General features: G+C 43.1%; 1 protein-coding gene across 3 annotated transcripts in view; it reads right to left on the bottom strand.

Moving 5' to 3' along the window:
• Positions 1-18678, bottom strand: part of LOC133342429 (fasciculation and elongation protein zeta-2-like) — a 30942-nt gene extending 12264 nt beyond the window's left edge. For 2 of the 3 annotated variants that reach the window (XM_061551612.1, XM_061551611.1), the window contains exons 1-4: positions 18091-18677; positions 9239-9347; positions 5206-5325; positions 113-269 (exon numbers count right to left, since the gene is read on the bottom strand). In XM_061551612.1, the coding sequence (XP_061407596.1) occupies positions 113-269; positions 5206-5325; positions 9239-9347; positions 18091-18521 (817 nt within the window). In that variant the 5' untranslated portion in view covers positions 18522-18677. Of the gene's footprint in view, positions 1-112; positions 270-5205; positions 5326-9238; positions 9348-18090 lie in introns of all 3 variants that reach the window. The other variant, XM_061551613.1, reaches the window with a different exon arrangement.
• Between the last annotated feature and the right edge of the window lie 3438 nt (positions 18679-22116).

Genomic DNA, 22116 nt, shown 5'->3' with positions numbered 1-22116 from the left:
ACCTGGCAAACAAAACAAATGCCCGCAGTGCACATGGGCTGGAAACCGAACCTGTGTTTCTGGAAATAAAGAACGAACGATCGGGTCGAGTGAGCCACTGGTTCAAACTCACCGTCAGCCGGCGCACCCTTGTCAGACACGGGAGACTGCTTGAGAGCTGCCACCTCCAGGGAGAGCAGTGAGAGGCGGTCGGACTGGCCTGGTGTCGGCACACCCTCTGGCTCTGGGTCTGGCGACTCCTGCATCATCTCCTCGAGCTCCTCAATCACCTGCCACAGAAGACGGCGCACGTCGAACGAAATCCACCATAATTGGAGTGCTGTCAAAAGTGTACGTGGGCCGGTCACAGTGTCACAAGAGACCGGGGCCTCGCTGCTACTCCATTCCCCAAACATGTGGGTTGGTGGTTCGTGAGGATGGATGGTGGTGATTGTGTAGATGGTGAGACAGGCTGGTTCCTCTGCTTTGCGGTGTTGCTGGACCTTCCCTCGGACTCTTTACTGATACTCGGGTTGTTGGCTGGTTTCGTGCTCTTGTGATGTCCTTCATTTGCTGTTCTTTCATGTCTATTATATCTATTTCCCCTCGACCTTTTCCCCTTTTTTTATCCCTGTCATGGCCGTCCATGCACTTTCCATGGTTTCTGTGTTTTGTAAGAACCATCGAAATGCCACAGCATTTAAGCGCCCTATGAATGCGACCCTTTATCTTTAAAAAGCACGATTAATCCACGAACAGATGGCAACGTTCCACCCCTACTCAACATGGAGCACGCCGGTTACTACAAATTATACAAACTTGGTGAGTCTAGTGGGTTTGTCAACAAAAAGTGAGCCCCCAAACAGATGAATTATTCTTCAAATGGCTCGAGTCCTTCAGTAGCAGGCTAAGGTATGTAAGTGATTCCATCATCCCAGGCTACCTTTCGATCTGGGAAAATAAATGTAACGCAGCGCATCACTAAAATTGGGGTGGAGGGCAATTAAAGAATGTCACCCAAGCACACATCATGTTTGCCTGTTTAACATTTGAATGCTTACTGTGTGTAGATTCGGCAATACGTAAGCATATGGGTGATTCACGGTAATAGAATTGCAAAAGCAATGTTGGCACAATTGATACCATGAGGGATTTTAGCTCTTTTGTGTCTTACTTATGCATCACATCAACCCATCCCGTAAACACATTTAGAAACGATAAAAGCCTAAATGATGCTACGTTAAATAATAATTATTAGGTTATCTGTCTCGTGCAAGCAACCATATGTTATTTGCAAGAGTTAAAAAGGGTTTATTTGCTTAAGCTTTTATCCCCACTCCACAACAGGCCCATTTTCTGGCACATTCATAGGCAAGTGAGCCATCATCGCATGCCAGACACATGTAGCATTGGGGGGGGGGGGGGGAGGGATTTCATCAGGCCACAGCTGTTGTCATTGGCACACCACTGGGTGCTCAGCGATGACTAAAGTAGAATGGATTTGCCACCATACAGCCATTGGTGTCCACATTGTTAAGCATGAGCTGCAGCATAGCAGAAAAGGAGGGTGAATTTCACATTTGCACATATTGCTTGCAAAGTGCGGTAATGGCCCTGTCTCATGCAAGGACGTTGCCATTCAAAGTCGGGTGGAAAATCTAAAACAAGACCCTCTTGTGATAGCTCCCAGTGGTAATACACTGGAGTAATCTCACAGCCCCTGCTTACGCTTTCAATATTAAAATCAGTCCGTAGTTCATTAAGAGAAACTTGTAATTAAATGTATGCTCTAATGGGTATTGGGGCGTTCTCGCCAATGACACGCTTGCTGCCGCTGCTGCGAACGCAGCAATTCATCTGGCTTCTCATTAACATTTCACCGCAGCAGCAAGAAATGCTGGAAACCATGGAAACTCGGATATTTACATTCACTTAACATCACCTAATAAATGCATTTAAGTCATTAGTATGTACATTAGAACAGACTAGGAAATGTTAATTCATAGCGTTTGTATGGCAACATCATATGAGACAGCAAGATTTACAAAACCGTAATATTTGGTATCATTCTCTTAAAGCCCTCTAGAAGGGTTGGGGGGGGCACATCTGGACTACAACTCTTGGTGAGCTGATAAAATTCAATTTAATAAGCAGGAGTGGAGCCTTGCTCCTGGGGTGCCCCCCTTTAACATTTAATCAGCATTGCTGCTGCTCCCATGAAAAAAGACTGCAAAAGGCACAGGCAGTAAATCTAGGTCACGGATGTGCACCCACTTGGTAAAGGATTTGAATGGGGAGGATAATGACTTGCACACGTGGCCAAGCGTTAACAAGTCCTCCGTACCCTCGTGCATTCAAATTAAAATCGCAACATAGGGCAAATGGACACATGATGTACATCTGTATGAATGACAATGATGTTCTGTGCAGAACTTGTCAGACAAGACAGGACAGTCCAGGGCTGAAGCAATCACAAGGGCCACAAGGAACAGCTGTTATAGCATTTTCAACAAATTAACGGCGGGATGGCGGGACCCCGGTGATCTATTCCTCTCGCCGAGCTCTACACGATGCGCTCACCAAAGTTTTGTTTCTTCTGCGCATTCGTCCTCGCTGCTGCGCTTGGACATGACAACAGAATGATCTGCGCCAGGCGGGTCGCGGCGCTTGTGCACGGTGGGACGGAGTCGCTAAAAATAAATTTATTACGATTTTGACCCCGGGGTCCCGCCATAAGATTCAAATATCAGAGCCTTTACTTTATTGGGTATCTGCAAATCTAAATGTTTCTAGTCAACTGAATGACGAAACTCTTTGGAGGATTGGAACAAATCATGTGCGAGTTGCCTACGCTTCAAGAGTTATCTTGAAAAATATGCTGTTTTCATGTATCTTTTTCTTATGTTCAACAGCAATCTTTAAATAAATTGTGAACAAATGCTATATATTCATGTGTACATAAAACTTGCTTCACTATAGCCACTCTTGAATCTATACTACTGGATTCGCAGCCATAGTAATGATAAACAATAATACTCTTTGTTCATCCACAAAAATCTCACTCAAAACTCTTTTTCATGAAATCCCATTCAGCATTTGCAATTGCACTGGGTTACAATTCGGATCCAGTTCTGGGACAAAGGGCCACACAAACTCCAACAAAACTCAGTCCATGACAAATTACTTCTGCCGGACGATGCTCGGCCCCAATTTTACTCAATTGAGCTCACCCATAGAAACCTCACCGTAACCCAAACACCCACTGCCATACGGCAGAGTGTCTATTGATCCAACCTCTCATGTGCAGTGCATGTTTAGTCAATACACAAGAAATCACTTAGGCATGGCCTCCTACATCATCACAACACTAACCATTGCCTGCCCGCAAAGCACAAACCATGCCTTTTCTACTCTTTCAGGCCACCTTAGTTGAACACCACTGTACACGATACGTGCAAGCAGCTGGCAACCATCCGTCACACATCAACACATGTGAATCACAGTGCACAACATGTATGTTAGAAAATACCCTACAATTTGATAGCCCTTCGTAAACAAAGCCTCATCTTACGAGCCCATGTTCAAGCACAAAGCCCTAGTGTACAGGGGAACTTGACGTGACCCAGCCACAAACTCAATCAATGCAATCGAATGTGGGCACACAAGAATACATCGCTTGAACCGACTGTCATTGAATTCCATCCACCGTGCCCTAATCATGGCAGTGTGTGGTAAAAGAGCCAGACTAAGCGTCGTTTATCTCATGTAGCTGTAAGCATTTAAAGCGGGTAAAGTCCATGCAACTAAGGGACACTTAATCATAAAAATGATCTACCAGCTCAAACAATATTTTTTGAGATGTGCAGCTAAACATAATTGCCTGATAAGATGCTGAACATGAATATAAAGGAAATATTAAATGTAGAAAATACAAAATTATGAAATCTATGCACAATTGAACTTTGCACAAATCCAACGAATTCAATTCCCTGTGAAGATAATAAAATAATCTTAATAAACACAACAAAAACATTAATGTTTTTTAGACATCTTCCACACGTCGTATTACAGTTTAAAATGAAATGTAACTTTTAGTACAGTGTTAGGCCTTGATCAGTGATAGGCGTCACAGACTTATAACGCTTGCATGCATGCAAATGCCTCTTCCTAACAATTGTTATTTATCTGTCTAAATAGAGGGGATTTCAAGACACTGTCCAAGACAACCGGATAACTATGCACAGTAAATTATACACAAAACCTTCAAAAACATAATGGATCACCACAGTAAATATGGCTAAAACGTTCCCTTTAAATAATTAACAAAACACGGCTCTTATGCAATCTCCATCTTGAGTTCATATACACAACACGAGGGTAAATATTAACTGAACCTTAGATTACGAGGTATGTGGACGCTGTTATGCTATATAGCTCTTTCTGGATGCATGCCTGTAGAGCTTCATTCGCAACATACATAGCCAAGCATGCTAATGGGAGATGTGGATGTGCCGTGCGTTATTCTGCAAGATATCTGACGTTTCAACCGACATGTTTCAGTCGCTGAAGCTCCCAGCACGGGCAGCGAAACATTGGACATCCATATTCTTGGTTCTTTCGGTAAAGTCACATAGAAGGGAAATAATAAAATAATAAACATATTTTTTATATTTTTATATTGTTTTATATGTTTATTATTTTATTATTCCCCTTCTACGTGACTTTACCGAAAGAACCAAGAAAATGAATCCCTGCAGTCACGAAAGCTTTAAATCAAAATTGGAAATCCAGTTAATTAATACGTGGCACGACCTGGACACACCAGAGAATTGTAGGTTTCACTTACATTGAAACTAGACAATTTTATTTTACCAGGTAAGGCCTACTGAGCTCTATAGCTCGTAGTCAGAAGCGACTTGGCCACAAATGATAGCCTAACGAGGTAGCTTATCACGTGTAAATTTAAAGCATCCAAATACTATAAACGCATGTTTCTAAATGTAGAGGAAAAAAACGGACCCGAAGAAAAAAATCCACGTGACCACGGAGAGAACATGTAAACTCCACATATACAGCCGTCAGGGTTGGGATTGAACCCACGTCCTCCTGCATACCTGGCAAGGTAGTTTACATATTGCCACAGCAGCTTTGACCCAAGCACGTGGTTGCCAACGTCCACAGCGAGGGCTCGGTGGAGTTGGTTGCGCCTACGGAGAGCGGCTATACCTGCTCGGCGGTGAAGAGCGGCTCCTCTGGCTGCATGCAGGACACGATGATGGAGTGCATGTCCAACTGATCGCGTAGCTCCTCGTCGTCAGAGAGATCCAGGTTAACACCCTCCTTCTCCTGCGAGCAGATGTCGCCGTGGAGGGGAGCAGGGTCACACCACCGCCCAGACAGCCAGTCCAGTCCAACAAAACAGCCTACCCCTAATCTTTATGAAACTCGGAAGTGCTGTCTTTCCCAACTGTTAAAATGAGTACAAAAAAAGGTGAAAATACATGCTCACGTCATTGCTGATAGAAGGGACTCTGCTCAAGGGAGCTCTGGAGCCCCTCTATAGGGTAGTTAAGTCTACTCTTGCCCACTGATTAGAAGTCTGGGAAGAGGTGGCAGTACCCACACTTCACCCCACTATACGCGACCCTGCCAATCAACTCACTGTGGTAGGTACACGTATTTATATTGCTGGTTAGACAGAGGTGAAGTGGGGAATTTAAGAAACGGTCAGGGTAACGGTAAGTTAAATTAAAACTTCCACATTGACTGATTTTAAGGCATTCATTCTGTATTCTCAAGGAATTATAGATAAACAATGTATTTGTGAGTCTAGCCGCAAAGGGCGTGGCTGAGAGAGTATACATAAGCATCTAAACCACTGCTGCCATTATATTTGTTATTTAAACATTTCTGAACAGCAGGAGGTTTTTTTTATTCAACAAACCTCCAACCAGGTTCAGGCGATAATTATTTGCGAGTTTTCCAATAATTAAAGGGTGTCTAGAGCTATAGCCGTCTTATTGTAAGACAATGTCTTAAAAATGACATTATAGAATCAACATATTGTACAAGCAGATGTGTTTCTAAACAAATGTACAACGTAACATTGGCAAATGAAAGGAATGTGGATTTTCGTGAATGTTGAAAAATGTTCACGTTGCGAGCTTCCATTTTTTCCATGTGGTTCGCTTTGCTGCTTGGTATACAGTGTGCACAATAACAGTGGCAGCCTCGTCTGCTGTGCGAATTAATCCGCACAGCAGGAACCACAGCCCGGCAACACAAGACGACTTGCGGAACGTTAAATATTCACACAATCAGATGCTCTACATAGTTACGACGACAAAGCAAACAACGAGCTGAAGCTGCGAACAATGAATAACATTAAATCTAAGTGAGCCTGCACCTAAAGATAATTGCCTATCCAGAGCCATTTGACTGGTAAATTTCAACAGGCCAAGGTATCAAAGCAAAAGCCATAAATATACCAATGTTAAGGGGAAAAACCCACTGTAAGTGTGAAGGCAATCCCTGTTGGACAAGGAACACAGCGTTACTCACATACCCTGCATTCAGCATGAATGTTGTAATCGCCAATGTTTGTTTGAAACGTGTATGGCCCCTTATGAATCAGAGTTAACGCGATCGACCTTTGAAACATCGAAATGCAATGCTGTAAAATGCACGTTGTCGTTTAAAAGCATGTTTAGTCCTTAGAATGGCGGCACTGGAATGAATAGACGAGTTGGATGAGAGGCGACAGCGTGAAAGAACCTAGGCGTGATGGCACCCACACTCTTCCTGAAATGTAGCATCTTCGTGCTATTGACCAACTCTTTACAGTAAAGTCAACAATTGATTTACATGGCTTGTAAATTGTACAGAGTGGATATAAAGGAGGGCCTTGTGCATTTAAAATGAAAACAATAACAAGCTCACATTAGCACGCACTTATGAATTAGCCATGTGCCACTGCTGCAAATCCAATATTTCTGTTCCATATATTCTTACCATGCAGGCGGGCACTCAACTAATTACCGAGTTGTGCCTTCTTTCCCATTAGCCCATAGTTTGCTCATGCAGACAGCGCACTGCTCTAATGGGCTGCAGTCACCGCATGCTCTTCCTTGGGGTCACGGGAGAAAATGTTTCAAAAACTGTCATGCGCACATTAACTTCCTCCAGCATGCGGCTTGTGTGTCAGAACGCATGCATGACCATGTTGAATGGTGTTAACCACGAAGCAAAGTTTACTGAAGATCCCCCAGCGAAATATCCAATTTGCAAGTGAAACAAGTTAAACTCTTAAAAAAAATTTCCAGAAGGTCTCTAACACTGCAAACACCACCTTTCCAACTGACAGTCACATCACATGTGGCATCCTGGTGTGTAACTGAGAATTATTTTCTCAAGTTATAAGTTGAGAAAGACTAGTGCTAAGATCCACAAATATTGAAGCAGATGGTAACTTTGTGTTTTGCTTCACATTACTGGACTGAAAGGCGAGACGTGCGGTAACTAGTCAGACAGAAAGTCACAAGTGAATCTCTTGAGCAGTGCGCCATCAAGCATCTGTATTCTGGCAATGACAATGTACAATGCCTTCATGTTGGATTATCGCTTTCAGATGTCAACTCTTACTCGCATCAAGTTTCGGTGATCGTATCAACATAAGCCAAGTGGCAGCCCACTTTGAAATTATATTTCCTATCTCGCTTTGTTGGCACAAATCATAAAAAAGAAGATAAAATTCACATTGGATCCTGTAGAAGACAAAAAAATAAAACTCATTTTAAAGTTACAGAAAAATGCTAAAATGTATGCAATGCACATTATATATGATTAATTAGATATACATGACATGCAAGCAGGTTTTTCTACTTGTGTAGGGAAATTTTTTTCACATTTACATATTGAACCATATCCTGTATTGGCAGCCAAGCAGGAATAGCTTAATCGCTTTTTTCCCCCTTTGCAATCCAAGTGCTCTTGGTTGTGCAAACAGAGCCCCTCGCATCACTTGTGACCCGTGAAGAGCGTTGAGGGCTATCCATTTAATGACTCTGCTCAGGAGATGCAGGCACTCCTCACAAATGTGCAGTTGTCACAGCCGTGCCAAAAAGCTTTTAATCCGTCATCTGTCACCACCTAGACATTTTACCTGCAGGACAGAAGCATCCCCCCCCCCCTCAATCAAACCAGGCTACACATCGTAACGCTACTCGCTTTGGGGGCAACTGCATTGCTCCCCAGCTGCTACACCAATCACGTGACAGTATCCGGTTGCTGCGGGCAACGCAGAGCTAGGCTCTAATCAGGGCGTATGAGACAAGACGGTGGAGGTGCCAAAATAATATAAAAACAGGCGGGGCAGTGGTCTGAAATGTTGGTTTTGGTGTTCATGTGAATTCAGTTTTTATATATATAAAATAGGTTTTGGATTGCGATAGTGATTGTAATAGTGTAACCTAACCCCGAGAGCTCACAGGTCAGTGCTGAGTTTGAACTGCTGGGATTCTGGGTTTGCATCTGGGTTTTAGTTGCCTGTGACTGAACTGGGATCTCAGGTTCAATGAGATGATGGTCTACACCCGGTCACTAATAACTGCACACAAAAACCGAATAACATATTTTGGTTTTGTCAGCTACATTGAAACTATCGGGTGGCCTGTGCATCCCCCCCCCTCCTCCTGTGTAAAGGATGAAAAGGCCACTGCAATATTTATCAATGCAAGCATTGTTGTAGGACATGATACAAATAGCAGAAATTAAATTAGGGCGGGAAAGAGAAAAATAGATATTATAAACGGTGGTGTTGCTTACAAATTAAATCAGATTGGAATTATCGGTTGACAATGATATAAAAAAAGTAATTACTTGAAAATGTATCACTGTAGGGTTAAGTTATGTTAAACATAAAACGTACTCCCACTTATAATTATTACATGGCTTGGTTGACAATATGCCTTCGACACAAACAGTGCAGTCTTAAAGGATGACATCGTATTGTCAGTTACCATCTTATTTTGATACGGATTAAGCTTAACGTTAATGTGGTCTAGCAATCCCAAAGAAAACCCATTTTATGACAGATTTCTCCCCCAGTGTCACTATATATGTCCAAACAAGTGGCAACACGGGGAATTAAACATAACTAAACTGATGCCGGCTGAATACTCCATACATAAAACACTGCTGGCAATCGTTACTGTTCCAGATTATTGGGAGGCCATATTTCGTTGATCCTCAGCGTTGTTACCTTCTTCTGGTTGAGGTTGAGCGTTGGCAAATAAAGTGTCCTTGTGTGAGAGCTGCTCCAGTCCACGGGCATGACATTCCCGTAGTTGTCCGTCACCTTGTTCCACAGCCTGCATCGCCGTCAACAACGCACAACGCACTCCGTTAGTACCAAGGCATCTATACAGCATGTATGAAACATAGCCGCTACAGATCTCACAGAGGTTTAACCGTATCCTACATAGACCCGACAAAACTTAAAATTAGATTTCTATTGATTTTAAACAGTCACATTACAGGTTAAATATTGTTTGTATTCAAGTGATTGAGATGAAGGCAGATAAGGACCGTGCCCACAGCCTGCAGATCAAATGACCAAATGGACTGTGTTTACAAATGCTTTTAATCAGTTAATGGTTTTTGCCAGCAGTCAGTGAATGCCAATGCTGATTCATGGACACTTTTGAACATGTAAATAAATAGCAAATGTTAGGCACTTGACAAAGCATCACATTATGGGTTCAATTTATGTAATGCAAGAACACCTTGTGCCAATGCTTTTGCTGCACTGCTTTGCGAATAGCTGTCTGCCATTAGGTGGAGGACTCATTGCTTGGTTCCGCAGCTTTCAAAACAGGAATAATGAATGTCGCTGCATAAAATATATATTTGTCCTTCATGCCAATCTATTCCCATTGTACTAACCGTGTCATGCCACAAGACAAAGAATAATTAAATCCCACAGAGCAGTGTGAACCCGTGTGCCAGAACACAGCCTGTGGGAGAGATGTTTCACAGAATCTCTTCCAAAAAAGAATCTTCAAAATGGCCTTTTTATCCTTTACACATTGACTCCGAAATGAGATTGTTAGTTGCAAAAACGTTATATCTCGTTTTAAATGCAGGAAGTTATTGAAATTAGAAAACCATTACATATATTAAAATAATGTCCTCCAGTAATTGGTGACCAGGCTCAGACCATCAACTTTCTATTGAAGAAAACCTGGTTTTAAACACAAACAGCTGCCTGGATTTGAACCCTGGATATCATCCACGCCGGCTGAGTGCCGTGACCGCTAAGCCACACCGCCACCTTGGGCTGCACTCTATAACATGTCTAGAGCTACATAATACTGAACAAGCATAGCTGCCCAAGAGTGCCATAAAACAATTCATTCTGGAAAATATGTAAAAGCATGTCCCCGCTACCAGGTAAAAACAATAACGCATTCAGGCAAGCATTGTTCTAGCAGTGATGTACAGTACCTAACTATGTCTGGTCCATATTAATTGTTGACGTGTCTGCGGTATTACATATCAATAGCACAATGTCAAAGCTGGAGTAACTCTCAACTGCAGACAAGGCTGACAATCTGCCAGCCGTGCAAGGCTCTCGGGCCTGACATGCATATCGCATCTGCATTGCCAGCACACACAAATACACACCACTGATCCTCACTGAAAAATACGCTTCATGGGGACAATGTCATTGATGCAGGAAATTCACTTTGAAACCGTGACCAGAATATGTAGCAATCAAGGCAAGTTTTTAAATGACAATTAAAAGTCCAGGAATTAAAAGCCGTAAAAAACTAATTCATTACACAGCAGTACGAGTCAATCAATCCTAGCTTGCCCCCCCACCGTCCTCTGAAAAAAAAACGAATGCCAAAAATTAATGACCCTCTATATTATGATAGCCGAGGCATTACACTCCACTGTGTAAGCAAGTCCCTGCTCTTTCAGATTGTGGCTGGTATGGCAGCAGGGCAGATGAGTGTGACCCATCAGCTTCACGCAGGGTTTAATTCCCGGACCGTGATTAAACAATCCCCCTAACCTTGTTATGCATGCCCACTTACTGTGCAATTCCGATAAACTGCATTACAGCACACCGCACAATAGCTGCCTAAGTCATCAGAATGGGCACTTCCAACAGATAAAACACACAAAAGATCCCCCCCCCCCCATATGCTAAATAGACTATTGGGGAAAGTGTCTCTCGCAGGCACCCAGACCTTACGTCAATAACAATTGTGATTGTGTAATTCGTAAACAAATGCATTCGTTATGTCTTTGTAATTTCACCTAACAAAGTAGCTGTAATTGTACTAAAAGGACCCGACATCTGCAAACACATAATATAGCTAGAACAATGCATGAGGGTTTGATGTGGTGAGGTGGCAATCATGTCGACAGAATTTGTCTCCCCCAGTAGTTCTGATTGTTTACACACTGCAGCAACTACTACTACTAATTCATGTCAGTCAACATAGACTGGGACTAACTCAGGCAGCTGGGGTCATGGCGCAGTACCATAACAACTTCACCCTTGCTCCCAATACACACACACAATGTGCACATACATTTACAACTGCAAACACCTATAGAGCTAAAAGATGGAGTTTGATTTTTAGACAACAAAAATACATCTGGTTATACTGTTGTCGAGTTCTAATTTACATTATAATTTCATTAAAGTAATGGAAAAACATTAAAATCATGCAAAAGTAATGGTGACATAACTCTTAATATACTGATGAAGTAATTGATTTTCAAAATCTGAATGTGCAAGTTACCAGCAACGCATTTAAACTGGGTGTGATGCTCATGAATAGCAGCAGCAGTTGCATACTAATGCATGTATGGCCACGAGGCTACAAAAGAACCCGGCACACCACAGCGCTGTGACATCTAGGGGGAAACGCCACAGTTTGAAAAAGGCGAGCATTCGCCATACTGCAATGCAGCAGTGCGCCCAGCATGTGTGCGTGCAGATTGCAGTGGCTGGCAATCCCACAGAGCTGTGAAAGCTAGTTAAAAAATACATTTGCTTAAAATTAATTGGCTTCACGCAACAAGCAGGGATGTGTAAGCACGGACTGGCGTGGCGGTCGATGTTAAGTGACACTGCTGCCTTGTGTGTGCTTATTGCAGTTTTTTCACCCTCAATGATATGTACACTAAGAGGCTTAAGAAAGTGTCAGGGGCCATTAAATTGATGTATCATCAGGACACTTTTAAATTCTACGTATTTCCTGAAACAGAATTGTCTATACCTGTGGATATGAACATTATTGATACGTAAAGTCTTTATACAGCATAATACCGTAATTGATAAGAAAGTAACATTTCCAAAAAAACGAATACCTGATTTTGGTTTAAGATAGCACTTAACAAATATCCAGATATTTTAATTAACAACCAAAATAATGACATCTAACTAAATAGAACATTTACTTCAGCATTATAAGAGTAATTTATTCTAGATAAACATTATATCGGCTTAAATTGGTCTCATTTAGAATGCAAATCGGACCTAGCCCAAAGGCCATCTTACAGCAGATCTACTCCATCCACACCAAGTGTCCAAAGCTTTTGACATGCAATGAATGGGATACTATCAAACTACCAATCAGGCAATTCACTGCAGCTGGACAAATTCTGTGCTGGGAAATTTGAAAAAAAAATCGACTTAAAGCTTTCGTGACTGCAGGAATTCATAGTCTTTGGGTCTTTCGGTAAACTCACGTAGATAGGTTTAAAGAAAATAATCATGAGCAAACACAAGATCCAGGTTCGATTTAACACAGTACATAAAATGTGTGATCTGACCCCATTTGTGAAGGATGTGATCCCTGACATGCAATACCCCGGCGTCTACAAACTAAGTTGTGTCTGCGGCAGTAGTTACATTGGGGAAACTAAGCGACATGTCTCGGACCGTGTTCGTGAACACAATACTTCGGCCGTGGATGATCATTGTTTTAATGCGATGGGCTCACGCGAAATTGATTTCTCTAAGACGAAGGTACTTTGCAAACTCACTAGCTATCAACAAAGATTCGTTCATGAAGCCATCCATATATGCAGATAGACACAATTTCAACCGAGAGGATGGGTACAAATTTAGCAATCATTGGAAGGACCTGATCAACCAGTTTAAGTCATAACTGGCTGTGATGTTCCCATCCTGCCACCTTCCGATGTTGTTATTTTCGGCTCTCCGATTTTACATGAACAGGTTAAATTTGTCACACCAACACAGCCACCTCCGCGCGCCGTACCTCGACGCGGCGGCGGCTCTGCAATCTCACATTAACATGCTAATTTTTTACTTGGCAGCCCTTTAATTGGTGGAAAACCCACCACCAACGCTATCGTTGACCATCACTTAGATGCCCCGCCCATGCTGCTGACACTTGGGCACTTTATAAACAGTTTGACTTTAGAGGCTAACCCCCTTTTCCTAATGACGACCGCTTGTGTTGCGATCGAAACGTCGTAGTTTTTTGTTATTTTCTTTGAACCTATCTACGTGACTTTACCGAAAGACCCCAAAAAAAAAATATCGAGGCTGATTTTGCTCCAGATTGGTAAAAAAAAAACATGTAACATAGTTAGTCACACAGGACCCTACATCCGTCACGGCATAGCCTGGCCTGGGATCCACGGGCAATTACCTCGCATTTGCATCCAAGACTTGGAAAATGTCTTAATTTGACTGAACTTACAAAAATGTTTATGCTTTGGGGGTTCATCAGTGCTGTAATTGCAATGGGTATGACATACACCGTTAATTCATTTCATTGAATAAAATGCGGCTAAAACATCTGACCTGATTTTTGAGCTCCACGGAAATGAAAAACCTTTAATATTTTTTTCAAGGACAATGGCAATACACTTTGTGGTACACATTAGTTTCCCACAAAATCATTACATAAAAGATAAAAAAAAATGATTCTAAGTGACGAACACATTTAGCAAAAATAATAAATGCATGGAAATCAAATCAATTATGTATGTAATGGGATGGTGTGGATGTTTTAGTTGTTTATTATGAGGATTATTGTTTAATAACAATCTTTATAGCCTCGTTAACAGATGATGGTGTTTATTAAGTTCACGTAAAATATTGGGAATTTTTGTTCGTAATATAAAAATACAGGATCAGAATGTGCTTAACATAGTCAAATTCTCTATCCACATGCATTACATGAAATGTACATGTATATATCATGTACTTTGATAGAAGCTGAACCTGTTGGGTAATGTAGCCTGTTGATAAGGCCCTTTTTGTTTGGCTGAATATGGATGGATTCAGGGTGGTCTGTGTCATTCCACCGTGTCAATGGATAACTTTGCAAAAGCAGTGCTATCTCCAATATCTCCAGACACGCAGGACTCTGGGATTGACTCTCAAGGATAACACACTTTGTGGGGGGGGGGGGGGCTTCAAAGACATAGCCACCGTGCTAATGTTTATTTAAGGAGAAGTTTCATCTCCTAAAGCATACACAGTTTTATCTGACACATCATATAATGATCACAATTTGTTTTTATATTTTTAGAGTAGATATAAAATGTAAATTAAGACGTTGGTGGTAGGTGCATATAGATTTATAATCAACGATGATCAATCCACTGCAGAATAAAATGCTTCCCCAAGCTGTAGCCATCTCTCATGGTCTCGCGATGTCCATCTAGCGCCTGCCCACAAGCTGATTTCCACATTCTATCTCCGTGGTTTATGGTGAATAACACCCTAATTGTTGTTAGAGTTCTGTAGTGTATACATACTTGTCCAATCCAATTGTATGACAACCTCAGCGTGCTGTAGCATGAATACATCGTTGAAAATATTCTGGAATCCTGGAGTGTGTAAGGAGTACACCATTATCTAGCATACTATGGGGCCTAACTCTCTACTTAAGGTGCATTAGAGTGAAAAATGCAGGTCAATCCACAATGCGACTGCACATGCCTCTGATCAAATTGAGCATTAATGGTCATCTGAGACCAATGCACCATTGCATACACCATTTTGTGATCTAACCTTTAAAACGGATTCGTTTCCCTTTCTGCTGAAGCAGACTTTGTATTCCGTTGCGGTAGTAACGATGATCGGAGGAATTTGACAAGCAGCTAAGAAACGCGTTAGTATGCTTGGCGGTTAGACTTGACAGTAAGTAGCACACTTGCACACCCGTGTCTCTTCCCCACCACCTCCTTGGGTTGTTAGGCAGTCAATCAGGACTTATTCAAATGCAAGTCTTGTCTACGTGGTGATTTTCCAAGTCCTAATACCCACAACTGTGATAATGACAATAATACCCAAATTAGTGTTGTTAGTGGGACGGCCTCAATTGTACCGTGTGTAAATATGGAATAGAACATTGCACATTGTACATATTTTGCACACCCGTGTGTTTATACACACATCCTTGTTAACCTACATAAGCAATACACCAAGTCGCCTTCATTGAAATTGTCATGGCCATGATATGCAAGCTGCTGCTCACTTATGCCACAAGCTTCTTGGTAATGCTGCAGACGTTCCTCGGAGAAGACTTTCACCTTAATTAGAAATGTTAAGGCCAGTAACATTAAGCTGCTGGTCATCATGTCACAATGGCATGACCACCACGATGAATGGGCCCCCACAACCTTGGTGCCATATTCCATCTGTGATGATGCTGATAACGACCTTTTTAGTAATTGTGGTTGATAATGATGATAATGATGCTGCTGGAATAATAAAAATGATGGTGATGTTAAGATTATCATTTTGGTGATACTGCTAGTGATGCTGATGATGTTTGACGCTACTGGTGATAATCATGATGATCATGATAATTGTGCAAAAGGTGCAAATGATGCCGCTGCTGTTGAAGAATGATGTTGGGGCCCTTGCCACTTCACCTCATGCAGTCGATAATAAACGATTGCTCTGTGACAATGCCTGGAATGGTGATGTTGGTTGGCAATCATACCTGAGTTCAATCCCAATTGTAAATGTGCAAATTGCAATGAATTGCAAGAACAATGTATTTGTATATGGAATTTAAGATAAAATTGATATTGTAATTGTAATTGGCTCGAGGTCTGAATCTGCTGCTTGCGATGACCACGATATTTCTGCTGATGGTGACATTACAGGGCCCGTTTAAAGGCTTTCCATGCTACGGCACGATATAAGATTTATTCCCGTATTACAGTATAAAAAATGTTTTTGGTCATGATTCTGCGGCTGATGATAATTAAAATACTTGATGAAAATCATGACACTGCTGCTGCTGCGATTATAACACTTCCATAGGTGATGATCATGCTGTTGTTACTGATCATTATAATAATGCCGCTGAATGCTGATACCGATGCAGGCTGCTAACAATGCCGACAACACTCGTGAAGGCACAATCCTTGCTGATTACGATCATGCTGCTACGGATAAGGATTTTGCTGCCGATGGTTAACCCGAACGGCAATGGCAATCCCGCCGGTGATTATGTTCAAGAATTCTGCTGACACTATTTTCACCGATTGTTATCTTAATGTCGATGCAGATATTCATTGCTGTTGCTGCACATGGGTGTTGCTGTTGCTAATTATTCTAATGATGATGCTGTACAATCAATGGTACCGAGGTTCCTTATGCTGATGCTGGTCGCCTCGAGATCTCACCTCGTTAAACCAATGATCTTGAATACCGCCGTTGATAATGACGATTCTGCTCTTACTGCTGATTATGCTAATCATGTTGATCGTGTTCAATTACGTCCCTGATTATCGGGGTCGCCACGCACTCGTCCCGGATGCTGCTGCTGCTGTTGTGAATGATGGTGATAATATTTAATATCGCAGCTGCTGTTAGCTGCACCTCGCTATCTTGTCGGCGTGGATGCCACTAATGCTGCCATCAATGATTCTCATTATGTTTAATGGCCCTGGTGCCAAATGATGCTTCTGATGTCCGGGGCTCGGCTTTACCTGTAGCCTGCTGCTGCTAATGCAGGCGATATGTATGTATGCTGGTATTGTTAAACATCTATTCCTGCTATGTTTATTGTCAACAAGTACTTCTGATGCTCATAATGACGCTGCTACTACTGATGTGTTTCTGAAACTTAGGTTGCTCATGTTTAATGCTGCTGCTCATCATTGGAACCTCATTTGCAAGTAGCAAAATATGATAATTGTTTTTTTACCATTTTATCTGGCAACAAAACTGACACTTTTTTTTACAAGGAGTCATGTTTGCATTGACCACAATACCTGCAGTCACCATGTCAGACGAGGCTCTAAAGAAAGCTGTCTCGGGTGTGGACCAATACATTTCAAGGACAGTGCATACATTATCAGAGTTGTGTTTTTTTTGCATTCCGACTGCAGGTATTGTGGTCAATGCAAACATGACTCCTTGTAAAAAAAGGTGTCAGTTTTGTTGCCAGATAAAAGGCTAAAAAACCAATGATCATATTTTGCTGCTCATGTTTACGATGATGCTGATGCCATTCAACCCGATGTTGTTTCCCTTCCTTATTATTCGTGATGCCGCCGATACGGACCAAGCTGGTGACGTTGCCGCTAATGATGTTTAATGCGACTGCTGATGGCGAATGGTGATGAATGTTGCCGGTGTATCTGCTGCTTGTGTGTAATGTTGCGGGTACGGCCTCCAATGATGTCCACGGTGATGATGCCGCTGCTGGCGATATCCCATGTTGCTGCGAGACGATGCTCAGGATGATGATGATGCTGCCACTGATGATGTTGTGACTGCAAATGATGCTCGCGTTGATGCTACTTCAGCTGATGATACTGCGGAAGATGACTGTGTTCAATGTTGCTGCGACTGATGATGATGTTGCTGCGACTGATGATCATGTCGCTGATACTGCTCAATTTGCTCTTGATACCGTCAATGATGTCGTGACTGAGGTTCAATGGTAGCGATGTTGATGCTGCTGCTGCTGCCACTTGTCACGATGCCGATGATGCCGCTGCTGCTGCTACTGATGATACCACTACTGCCACTGCCACTTGTCACGATGCCGATGACCGTGACGATGCACACAGCACACACACACTCACTCGTCGTCTCGGAGCCCGTCCGCCTCGCCCAGGGCTCGCACCGGGGCCAGCGCCTCGGTGGGGGCGTTGAAGTTCCTGAAGCAGGCGGTCAGCTGCTCCTCGAAGCCGCTCACCAGGTCCTCCATCGACTGGAAGCTGCAGCCCAAATCTCCAGAGAAGTTGTCCACCAGCTCGCCCAGCTCCTCCGAGCTTGAGCAGGCCACCTTCACCACCCCGGCTCCACCACCACACGCATCGCCACCACCACCGCCACCACGAACATCGCCGCCGTCATCGTCGTCCTCGTCGGCGGCGGCGTCGGCGGCGTTCGAGTTGAGCGAATCGTCGAGCTTGGAGGAGGCGGCGGCCGTGAGCGGCGCCTTGAACTCGTTGAAGTCCTGCCAGTCCTCGTCGAAGTGGGCCAGCGGCGCGGCCATGTTCGCGCCTCTCATCACTGTCCCCTCTCTCCTCCTTCGGTCTCCGTCTCCTCCTCGGGTGTCCGGCCTCTCGTCTCTCGCGTCTCTCACGTCTCACGCCGACGCTTCTTCTTCTTCTGTTGCCGCCTCCTCCTCCTCCTCGCCTCTGCAATTGGAGCGGCTGGGGACGCGCAGATTTCCCAGCACGCACAAGGCGCGGCACCGCCCCCCCGCGTGGAGGGCGGCGGTCACGTGCTGCGTCTACAGCCAATTGGTGCGCGGCTCGCGTGGCGGCGGCCGCTTATGTGAACTGGGAAAGAAAACATGAGTGGGGAGGGGGGGTTGGAAATAGGGGGGGGGGGTGTTTCTCGCGCATGCGCACTGAGTGTAAGTGGGACGGCAGGGCGCGCGCAGTCACGTGACGCGGGCGTGGGGTTGGCGTGCTGGTGGTGGTGGTGCTGGTCTCTGAGATTCATTTCAACAACAAAAATTTAGAAAATAATTATCACGTTTTTTTCTTCAGATGAGGACCCACATGTAAATTGAGCTACTTTATTGTTTCAGTTTGAACTTGTACGACAAATGAAATGTAGATTCAAATGTTGTTCATGGGGGCCCCTCCACCACCACTACAGTGGAGGCTCTCCAAAAATCCGGCGAAATGTTGGCGTTGTGGTGGTCTGGGGCATGGAGACCGAACGAATTTATTTACTTTCGTTTGTTTTCTCTGCGATTATCTTTTCTTGTTACGTGCACTTTTTTCTCGTTATTTATGTATTAAAAAATTCCTAAGTAGTGTGGTTTTGTTTTTATATGTTGTGTACCGAACTGGATAATTGATGTGCAACGTTGTTGGATGCAATCGCATGAATGACGCTATAGAAAATAAAATTATTATTAAATATGAGTAGAACGTTGTTCTGTGTCTATATATGAACAGTTTTTTTTTTACAAATCAATTGAGATGACTCAGCAGTAATCATCGCCGCTTAGTGGCACACGTGTCCGTTTGCAAGCCGGGTGCCGAATTACCTTGTGCGCCCACAGGGACAGCTGCCACTGGGGGTGCCTCTTTCCAATCAATGAGTTGAGATACGATGCGATTTAAAGCGTTCTGAACAGACCTGGCAGGAAGGGCGATAGATTAAAAGCCAAAGCATGATCACGACATTTGTTTGATCCACGTTTTTTTTAGCAGGAGACGATGTCGCTTTGTGTAATCCCAATTGAGTACTGTGTGTGCAGGTCATTTTTTCAGTATTCAAATTTTTGGCCAATACCAATTAAATTGTACGTTTTTTTTACAATATATTTGAGTCTTATCATCAGCAAGCAACATTTAAGCAAGCAAACCTTGGACCGGTTTCCACCTTTTGGCTCACATCAGCAGTCAGGCTGGTTAAATGCAGCTGGATTACCAGTTATTGGAAGGAGCGCTCCATATAAAACTCCTTCTTCGTTTATGGGGCATTGCTAAATCTGCTGGTTGGAGGACCTTCCAATGCCGTGCGGTTTATTTAACCGTATATCATGACTACAGTGGTGAATGGGGGTGAAAGCGGGAAGCACAGACGTAGGAGCATACACATACAGCACATCAGTAGATTGTGGCATGTGTCCTCTGCTGTCCACATCGGATATCCCGGCAGCAGTCTATAATAACCTGACATGCACGGTGGTTGCCCAACCAAGCACTGTCCAGGCCGAACCCTGCTGCTTAGCAAGCTTCTAAAAACATGACAAGACTGGGCACATTTATGGTAATATCGTCAGGCAATTTAGAGCAGAATACTGTGTAACAACGATGTATTTACTGCACTGCCCTCTGCACGCCATGTGGTGTCTATTTTAGAAGGGTCCTACGATGTTTCTGCGATGATGGCTACGTTATAATCCCAACACTGTAGCTTGCATTCGGGGTAAAAGGCGGCACAAATAAAATATTGTCAATCCATCAGCCTTTTCTATACTTTGCAATCCTATCGTGTGTTTTTTTGTTTGTTATTCTAACGTTCTGACCCACCCCTACTGGACATCCGTGAGAAAAAAAGCTTTATAACTCATCGGATTCCTCCGTTATAAATGCATATTCTGATTCTGAATATCATCCAACAACATTTGCTTTATAAAGAAAAGTGGACTGGTGTCGACTGCGAGCCAATCTCGCTAAACAACTGCTTTTGGATTACCTAATGCTATTGGCAAGAGCACTTCGTCAACACGATTGTACACCATGCCTGGCTGTTGTTCAACAATATAGTAATTGAAATAGATCTACGTTCCGATCTACGTTCTTCACTCAGATGATGAAAAATAAGAGTCCATCAGCTCAACAAGGCCTTTCCTGACCAATATCAGTGTTCATATCAAACAACTCGCCTTTTGCCCGTCCAAGGACGGGTGTATTGCAGTAAATCTGAAACTTGCAAGCGAAAAGCAGAACGCGACGTGATAATCATTGCATCAATGCGTGTCCAATTTGTAAGGGCGCGGTGACACAGACCTATGTCATTTAAAGGTTATAATCCCTTGTTCATCACGACGTCCTTTTTACTTCGATGTCTCAACAGCTCAGATCACGTGACGTGCGGGTTCTGCCTTTGTGGTGAGGGTTGTGAGTTGACGCCGAGAAGGGGCGAGGAGACGCCTCGGCCCCCCATGTGGAGTGACGTCACCTGCTCATGATTATTAATGAGGGGGGTGTCCATGTGGAGGACGTCACCTGTTCATGAGTATTAATTAGGGGGGCTGGCTGACGTGGAGTGACGTCAGGCACGGGACACACAGACATTCTTGGCGCATAGTAAATTAAACTAGCCAGCTTTGTGAAATATGGTCAAACAACCCACGTGACTGACAAAGAGTGGGGATTGAGACCATCCAGCAGTGGATTGAGAAAGGGCTGTAAAATACATAACGAGACAGCGGTTTTAGCGATGTTGACAAAACCACACCATTTTGTGGTATGAAGATGTAATCACGAGTTTCATCGCTGCAATCATCCACATGTCTGCCTTGGCATTGGCGAAATACATCCTATCAATTAACAAAACAACTCACATTCGTCAATAACACTGCCTTAAAGGAAATTAATAATAGGCAACGTTTCAGGCAATGACCCGCTTTATCGTACATGTATAGATAGGTCAGAGAGATTGATTGGAAGACTTCACCTTGCAGGCTTACACCGTTGGGACTGATGAGAATAAATACATCGTTTTCTGACAACCAGTTTTTTTATTTGCATATTAATTTATCTAATAGAAACTGAGTAAGACAGACTCTTCCATAACCAAAAGGAAAACATTACTACTAAATAAATAAATGTACATTAAAAGTAAAATTACTGCATCAAATGTTGCTGGCACATTGCATTTCATCATGTCGTATGAGGATTTCAGAGCCCGAAGTGTTTACCGAATTGTGAGCCACCATCTCCAGTGTTATTTGTTCCCAAAAGATTCTGCAAAAACCGGTGTGGTCAACGGCGTTTTATTTACAGCAGAGCCTCAACATCATATTCAATAAAAAAACATTTATGCTTTTTTCAAAAGTGGAGTAACGTGGAGATAAGGGGATACGGTAGTATAACATTTGTCCTTCCATCTGCTGGTCATCTCACATCCCAGCT

The sequence above is a fragment of the Lethenteron reissneri genome, chromosome 14, assembly GCF_015708825.2.
Source record: "Lethenteron reissneri isolate LAM-NWPU_2019-01 chromosome 14, ASM1570882v1, whole genome shotgun sequence".
In the NCBI taxonomy this organism is placed as follows: Eukaryota; Metazoa; Chordata; class Hyperoartia; order Petromyzontiformes; family Petromyzontidae; genus Lethenteron; species Lethenteron reissneri.
This window is presented reverse-complemented; position numbering and strand designations above follow the sequence as displayed.